The sequence below is a fragment of the Octodon degus genome, unplaced genomic scaffold (assembly GCF_000260255.1).
Source record: "Octodon degus isolate 3935 unplaced genomic scaffold, OctDeg1.0 scaffold00331, whole genome shotgun sequence".
In the NCBI taxonomy this organism is placed as follows: Eukaryota; Metazoa; Chordata; class Mammalia; order Rodentia; family Octodontidae; genus Octodon; species Octodon degus.
Genome location: NW_004524907.1, coordinates 1,105,679 through 1,114,156, shown reverse-complemented (window position 1 = coordinate 1,114,156; position 8,478 = coordinate 1,105,679). Strand labels below are relative to the sequence as shown.

The following is an 8,478-nucleotide window of genomic DNA, read 5'->3' as shown; positions in this document are numbered from 1 at the left end:
CAAGTCAAACGAGTAAACAGGTTCTTGGAAATATCTGGCTGGGTGCTCAGCATGGATATTTTTAACCTCTTGGACAAAGCACAGCTTTCAGTTGATGGTGGGGGGAGCTTAGGGGCAGAGCTGGGCTTCCTTTATATGGTCCTGAGGCTGAACCCCTTTCTCTGTCTAATTCGGATTTCCTCCTCTGTCCATCCAGGCTCACAGTTACTCTTTCTGTCTCTTCTTGGTCTTTTGTGCTTGCCCCCCTTCCAGCTTCCAGAAGCTCTGCTTCTGCTCCAGACTAAGATGTCTTTACTTCCGTAGCCCTGAAGATCAGGGGGAGGGGGCTGGACTGGGACAACGGCTCTTTTGCTCCCCAGTTCTCTGAGAGACTGAGACAGAAAAACCGCAAGCCCTAGCCCAGGCGGGGCAGCTTAGCACATTAGTGAGACCCTGCCTCAAAGGAAGTGGAAAGGGCCGAGGCTGGAGCCTAGTGTGAAGGCCCTGGGTTCAATCTCCAGTCTAAAACTCCTGACAAACCAAAAACTCCCAATTTGGGCTTGCATCCTCCTTTGGCCTTCCCTTCAGCCTGCTTATCTCCTATACCCAAAAACTGCTCCTCCTCCTCTTTTTTTACCCCATGGTACTGGGGATAAAACTCGGGACTTTGCACGTGCCAGGCAGGCCCTTATGCCACGGAGCTCCCTGGCCCATCTTTGTTCTTTTCTATATCTCATCATTTCATCTTATTTTAGTTTACTTACTTATCTTGAGACAGGGTCTCGCTATGCCATCCAGTCTGGCCTTGAACTTGCTATATAGCCCAGGCTACTCTTGAACTCATGATCTTCCTGCCTCAGCCTCTGGAGTGTTGGGATTACAGACATGTACCATCACACCCAGCTTGCAGCTTCTCTTCTGATATAGCTTGGCTTGCTTTGTGAGAGGTGGGAGGAACCCCTGATGCAGATGTCCCAAGACATCTCTATGGGAAGACATCTACATGGGAAGCCTAGGAGAGTTGGAACTGGAAGGGAGATCCCACTGTGATTCACAGTTCTCTTTCTGTGCCTTGCTTTTGCTGAGGTAGATGAACTCAGCTGGAGGAAACTCGAGCCCAGAGGTAGCAAACTTCTGCTCACAGGCTTAACTTGCTTACAGACATTTTGAAACCTATGTAGTTTCCTCCTAAAAATTTGGTTATAAACATTCGGAAGTCAGATTTCAGAGGCTGTATTGGTCAGGGATACACTGTTTGTCTACCATGCACAGGGCCCTTAGAAAGCAGTCGCATTTGGCTACTGGGCCACCTTCCTTCATAGCATGAATCCGAGCAGCAGAGGGACCAAGCAGGCCCAGGCTGGCTCACTGGTTCTTACCACTTCTGGTTGTGCTACACTCACCTGATCCTCCACACCTGTAGGCTTCCTGTCTGGCGTTTAGGCCTTAGGCTGTCTGCTCTAAGAAGAGCAGCTCAAATATTTTCTGTGCAGGATGTCTAAGCTCAGGCGAGTGAATATTTTCATAGGGTTTCCAGAGCATATCAAAGCAGCCTGTCACAAGCCACAAATTTCTTTTATAGCCTATATTTTGTTTTAAAATTTCGAAGTTTGATTTATAGTGCATAATATGCTTTTGGGGGGGTTGTTTTGTTTTGTCTTTTTGAGAGAGGGTTTCACTATGCAACTCAGGCTGGCCTTGAGCTCACTTTGTAGCCCAGGTTGGTCTTAAATTCCCAGTGATCCTCCTGCCTCAGTCCCCCAAGTGCTGGGATTACAGGCCTGAGCCACCATGCCGGGCTTATCTTGATTTTTGTGTAAGCATGATTTATCTTTTCCCACCAAATCTTAAACATAAAACTGACATTCAGGAAGCTGCGTCCATGCACTCTGAGACTCTTGAGAGTCCCCCTGCACATTGCCCCAAGAGGAGCCTGATTTAAGCCTCACAATTTAGTAAAGGCATGAGGCAAAGAGACAAAGACACAGAAAACCAAGGAGAGGAACAAAACCCAAAAGACAACCATATGAGTCTGAGTGAAGAAATCTCTTTCTGGTCCCTTCCCCAAGCCCAGCCTGGCCCCGTCCATCTCCTGAGAAGAGAGATATCGCTGATATCTCTGGACAGGTGTGGCTCAGAGTGGAAAGCAAGATCCGAAGAGGAGCCTGGCCAAGTGAGGGAGAGGTGAGGGCCCAGAGCGGCCAAGTATGGGCAGACAGGACCGTGGCCCAGGCGCCAGGAGAGAGGCTTGGGAAAGGAAGTGGAGCACTGAGGAAAGGCTGGTCAGCACTGCTCTGTCTTCCCTCAGACCCTGGCTTCATTTCTCTTCCTCTTACCATCATCCTTCTTGAGAAAAATGAAGGAAAATCTTTAGCTTAGTTGAGGGAGTTTCTCTCCTAAATGGCTACATCTTTAGCTGTAGCAAATAGGGTGCTGCAAGGGGGAAGCCCAACAAAGTTGGGGATAAGGATTTAAGGTCTTGCTTAGCTGGGAGAGAATAGGTGAAGCCTCATTTGGACAGGAAAAGACACCCCAGTACTTACCATCCTATTCTCTATGAGAAAGGCCCTAAATCTGTAATCCCGACTTAGTTGTATTTCTCTTCTCTGTACCCCTTTTGGTAAGACAAAGACAGATCTACATAACCTCCTCCTATTCTAGCACTATCCACGCTGACCTGAGTGTTAGAGATAGCATTTGGCTATTGCCCCCTTCTGTACTGTGCATGAAGAGAAATAGTCACAGAATCGGGACTATCTAGGGAGGGGCAGGGGATTCAGTTTTGGGGAGCATATCCCACAGCCGAGAATCCTGAGGGAGGTTTGGTAATGGATAATCCAGTGGATCATGAGGACACTGGTCAGGATCAGTTCTGAGAAATCCTTGGATTCATCCACCACTTCTGAGAGTCCCATGGTGATAGACTTAGCCTTTTAAGTCTATAGGGTTGGATCAGTGTCTTCCTACTCACTACCAGCTACGGTTGTGTGGGGGCCCCTTTTGTCCTCCAGGTTACAAAGCGGCAAGTTAAGCTTTGTTGGGTAAGGCAAGGGCCTTTTTGAGGTGATAGCTAGGAACTGGAAATCCTCATTTCTAGAACTGTGATCCCAAACAACCTTGGGGAAAAGGTAGATCTTAGTAGGGGAAAGTTCAGTGGAGAGGAGGTCACCGCTGGTCCAGCCAGATTACCCGAGCTATTCTTGTCTAGCTCATTTATCTTCTCTGTCCTCCAGCCAGGAATATTTGAGGAGAGACAGCACCAACCTACCCCTTCCTCAGTCAGAAATCTCTGGCGACCTGCTTACATCGCGATTTATAGGTCATGACCTTGAACTCAGCTCTAACAGTTTTCTCCTTTCTCACTAGTTAATGGGATTGTTGATCTCACCGCTGCCGAAAAGGTTCTTGGAATTGACTGGCTAGATGCCTGAGGTATCTTTAGCTTGCCTAGGCTGAAAATAAGGTGGGAAAATCCCACAGATGGAGTGAGTTCAGCACAGGGTGGACACATCCTGCCTTTGTTCTCCAGACCATTTGGACTTTGGCAGGTGCGTCCACACCAGCCCCACTGTGGGACCTAGAAGAGCAGCTACTGGACGCTTAGTCTAAGTTCATGTATCAGATATGAGGAAACTGAGGAATGTATCAGACTTGAGGAAATTAGGTTGGATACAGCTTTCTCAAGGGCACAAAACTACAGAATGATGAAACTAGGACAAATAAAAGGGTGCTTTGCATGAGTTGAGACAACAATCCTTCCTCTTGACTTAGTTGTTCTTTTTTTTTTTTTGGCAGAACCGGGGTTTAAACTCAGGCCCTTGCACTTGCCAGAGAAGCACTTTATTCCACTGAGCCATCTCCCCGGCCCCATTGACTTAGCTCTTAACCAGCTGGTTCTTATAGGCCACCTTTCCTTTCAGAGTTCAAACAGCAATAAAATGAGTCAAATAAATTGCCTGTCTTTTCCTTCAAAAAACCACAGGTGCCCCTTCATCCACCCACCTGACCTCTGACCCTCTAATTCTCTCTGGTCTTCACTCCCAAACTCATCTACATACATATTGTTTCCAAATCTCCCATGCAGGTCTTCCTCAAACCTGTTTGCAGATCCCACCCCCAAGCTGCCTTCCCCAGTGGGACAGGATTGAAGGCCACAGGTAAAACATGGGTGTGGAAAGACAGGATTCTTGTCCTAGAACTTCTCCTGCCTGGGGCCAGGGCAGCCTAGACTGTGGGTATGGGAACAATGTGTTCAACATAAACAGGCCCTGGCAGGCATGAAGAACAGGGCTGACAAACACATCGCAGATCTTCTGTAAACGTTTGTTATCCAGACGTCAACCCAACCTCTCAACCTCTGGCAGTCCACGAGAACAGCAGCCCTGACCCTGTCCACTGAGCTGTAGTTCTGGCTTCAGTGTGCCCACTCTGGTAAGTCAGTGAAAGGTTAATGGTCTACTTCATGCCGGCTTTGGAATCTGGAAAAGCTGCTAGGTCCCGTGTCTCTGGCTTTGTCCAGAAATGTCACCTGCTAGAAAAGGCAGGAAGCCAGACAGGGCAGAGTCCAAGAATGGTTGGATCTTTCTGACGTTTTTGTCTTTGAGACAGTACAACGGATCTCAAGTGGTCATTCCAACCTCTGCCCTACTTTCTCCCCTATTTTGTGGAAAAGGATGTGTACACAGAAGGAGGACAGGGGTGTTGCTCTGCTCCTGCTCTTTCAAATTCCCATTAACCAATATAATTGATTCAGTTGGAAATGCCGGGTGTGTGTGCGCCCATGTGCACTAAGGAAGCAAAACAAAGGCAGATTTTCCGTGTCTTTTACTTTCACTTTTGCTGATCTGATCGCTTTCTAGCTATTGTTACAGGTGAGGATAACTACGAGAAACCCCTATGATGGGTGCCGGGTCCCCTCTACCCTCCCTCCACTCACACAAAATACTTCAGTTAGAAAAGGAAGTACATCAATCATCACTGATTGCTCAATAACCCTGGAATGTTCTTCTATTCCTGTTCCCTCTGTCTTTTCTTGGCTGCTTCTATCATAACACTCACCACCTTTTTTTTTTCTTTTTAAGACAGGGTTTCACTATGCAGTTCAGGCTGGCCTTGAACTCACTTTGTAGCCCAGGCTGGCCTTGAACACAGCAATCCTCCTGCCTCAGCCCAAGTGCTGGGTTCACAGGCCACCTGGCCTTAGGTTAGCTATCTATCACTTGATACATTAGAAAATTCAGTTGGTCTAACCACAGCTGGGAAATTTCTTGAAGGTTCCCCTACAGTCCCATTTTATGACTTTCAAATGGTCAGCAGAGCCACAGTAGTAGCACCGCAGATTTCTACTCATGTTTCCTTATTCAGGACCCATTCTGGACACGCAGCTTGTCCGTGACTGTTGCATGCCCTGTGGCTGGAACCAATCAGCTCATCCAAGGCTTCCTCAGAAGCCAATCAGAGCTCAGGGAAGTGACCTCACTCACAGAGAGCTGTGTGGGCGAGAAAGCATCTCTCAGAACCCTGAGTGTCCCCAAGGCACACCCTTGCTTACTTCCTGTAAAGCAACCCTGCCTCCCCAGTCCAAGGCAGCAAGAATGGCTAGCTAGGGAAATACCAGAGGAGAGGCCACCACGTGCTGCCCTGCGCACGTGGAGCTCAGTATATTGAGGGAGCTCCCTCCACCGAGACTACCTTTCAGAGAGGAGTGTGCAGGGCCTGGAAGACTGAGTCAGCCAAGTAAGAGTCAGCCCCTCCTCCCGCCCTGCACCTGGCTTTCCTGTCTCTCCCCACAAAAATAGCAGTAATCATTCTGTGTAAATAAGGGCATGCTCAAGGGCAAGCGTGGGAAAGGGAAGGCCTGTGTCCTTGTGAACATGTCCACAGACGTGATCATGTCCCTCTAAGGACTAGAGGCTCAGACGCCAGCTGGTCTGCGGGCGCCCCGGGCTGTGCTCTACCACTCACTCCAAAAGGCCCTGTGGGTGCATTCCTGGATATCCCTGGGCAGGGCTATGCTTTGGGTTTGTGTCCCACTGTGGAGAAGCAAGGGGAGGGACAAAGGACAAGAAGGCTACAGTCCCTGTGTGTCACACTGGGCCATGACGGGTACAGAACTCAGCTGGGCATCCCCTCTGCCCTTCCTGCAGCCCTGCTCATCCTGGACAGAGACACAGATAAAAAACATTTTATTTAAAAAATATGTAACTACCCCACAATGAATTTATTATTTACCACAATAAAAAAAAAATGGGGGAAAAGCCCCATCTTACACCTCCCAACTCCTCTGACCCCAATTTCATGCACAAAAAGCTGTAAAAACTGGGAAGGAATGTATGTAACTGTCTCAGCCCTAACTCGCCAACTTCTCCTTCAATGTTCTTTTCTCCCTTTGTAGATTAAGGCATTGACCCTTTCCCCAAGATATGAGAGGTGATATGGGCGACGTGGGGACAAGGGGACGAGGAAGAAATAATACCATTTGTCATCGTCCTCCGTTCCCATCTCTGGGGGCCCGGGAGGATAACTGCACTCTGACCAAATGATGGTTTTTGTTGTTGTTCATAAAACTAAATAATAGTTATTCTCTAGCTCTCAAATAAACTTGAGTGTTATTTAGGATTTTTCTTCAGTATATAGCCTCGTCCATGTTATCATCACTGTCACCTCCAAAGTCCTCTCCGTTGTCGAAATATGACATGATGTAGTCAGTTTCCTGAAATGGAAAAAGAAAGACAAAGGCCACGCGTGCTTTTGGCATTCCCCTTCTTCCTTCTGTGTGAGTCCCTTCCACCATTCCAGGCCAGGGACGGCCTCTCTAGCTACTGTTCATTTTTGAGAAGTGCTTGGAAACAGATGAGGGGTAGAAAAGCCCCTTCCTTTAGCAGCTCTATTTCCTTTGGCCCTGCAGCCCTCTGAGGAGGACAGCTCTGGTGTAAAGAGGAACCCGGATCTTAGAAGGGGCTGGGAGGGGGCCTAGGGTGGAAGGTCCCTAACCTCTTCATGTTCTTCCTCATCATACTCCTCCTCTTCTTCTTCCTCTTCTTTTTCTTCTCCTTCTTCTTTCTCTTCATCTTCCTCTGAAGTCACTTCTTCTTCCTTCTTCTCCAGGGTCTTAAGTCAAGAGGAACAGGAAAAGAAACCCCAGCTCAGCTCACAGAAAGGGAAAGCTGAGGCCTACATGGGTCAAGGGACAGGTAGACTCTGGGGCGCAGGAGCTCTTTGCGTATGCAGCACTTCCTGCTCACCTCTAGCTTCTGTATCGTCTCCTCCTTATCTTCTGTGGTCTTAGGGGGCCTCTTGGGGAGTAGGACGGTAGTCCCTGGTCGGGGATGAAAGGGTAAACGCCACAGCCTTCGTTTCCCTACCAGCTTTCTAACCTCCTTGAGCAAACCAACAAGCCCCTTTGCCGCCCTCATGTGGCCATCACGGCCTCGGCAACAACTCTAGGACTGGGTAGGAACAGAGAGGAGGGGAGGCTCTGGAAATGCTGGAAGACACTTTTCTTCTCCCCCTCGTCCCAGATACACTTACGCTCCTTCTGCAGCTTGCGCACGCGAATCTTTAGCTCCCGAGGGAGCCGCCGCCAATCTGGGAAGAAGGACAGTGTAAGTGTCAGGAAGACCTTCCTGGGTTTCTGATGAGTGAGAGGCAAAGGAAAGGAGGGAAAGGAAGGGGCTAGTCAGAACAGCTCGTGCCAATGGAGGAGCTAGGCTAGCGCATTATTTTCAGGTGGAATCTGACACTGACTGGAGCACACCTAAAGCTTTAATTTGCAGATGCTTCAAGGGGCAGGAAGAGAACGGGCATCTGGGGGGAGGTGGCATCACAAAGGTTTGAAAGAAGGGCAGTCGATGAAAGGATATGTCACTTACCAGGGTTCCAATCGATGGCACTGTCAACTGGCCCTGATGTCTGATATTTGTCTGAGTAACGTTCCACATCTGAGGGATCACAGGCCAAGAGGCAAGGTCTTAGCCCTCCAACCCCCGGAAAAGGGTTGTTTCTGAGGCTCTGCCCTTCTCAAAGCAAGGGATTATCTGTCCCTTCACCAGAAACCCAGAGCCCAGGGGGCACCTTCAGTACACTTGTCACTCTTCTAATCGTCGCTTTTGCCTCCCCAAATTATGACGATTTTGCTATATCAAGAGATAATCCAGGGAGCTGCTCAGTGGTACAAGTGCCTGCCTGGCAAGCACAAGCACCACACCCAGTCTTAATCACCTGTCTCAGTGAGCCCTGGGGGTGGGGCCAGCATGGCAAGCCTAGGGATCAAACCCCTGGCCCCTGCATCTGCCTAAGCGGGTGCTTTAATTCTCTGACATATCTGGCCAGCCCTAAATTTTTTTTTTTTTTTTGGCCTTAAAATTTTTAAGCCAGGGCTGGAGAGATGGCTCAGTGGTCTAAAGCACCTACTTAGAACAAGTTCAGCGAAGCACAGGGACCACGGTTCAATTCCCCAGCACCACATGCCAGCCAGCCCGCCCCCTGGTGGGCTGTGGG

At 49.0% G+C, this 8,478-nt stretch overlaps 1 protein-coding gene across 5 annotated transcripts in view; it reads right to left on the bottom strand.

The window, feature by feature from the left end:
* Positions 1–6,161: 6,161 nt before the first annotated feature.
* The window catches only part of Polr3gl (RNA polymerase III subunit G like), a 14,604-nt gene continuing 12,287 nt past the window's right edge, over positions 6,162–8,478 (bottom strand). For all 5 annotated transcript variants that reach the window (XM_023708123.1, XM_004647848.2, XM_023708124.1 and 2 more), the window contains exons 4-8: positions 7,851–7,919; positions 7,510–7,566; positions 7,224–7,297; positions 6,973–7,089; positions 6,162–6,691 (exon numbers count right to left, since the gene is read on the bottom strand). In XM_023708123.1, the coding sequence (XP_023563891.1) occupies positions 6,605–6,691; positions 6,973–7,089; positions 7,224–7,297; positions 7,510–7,566; positions 7,851–7,919 (404 nt within the window). In that variant the 3' untranslated portion in view covers positions 6,162–6,604. The remainder of the gene's footprint in view (positions 6,692–6,972; positions 7,090–7,223; positions 7,298–7,509; positions 7,567–7,850; positions 7,920–8,478) is intronic.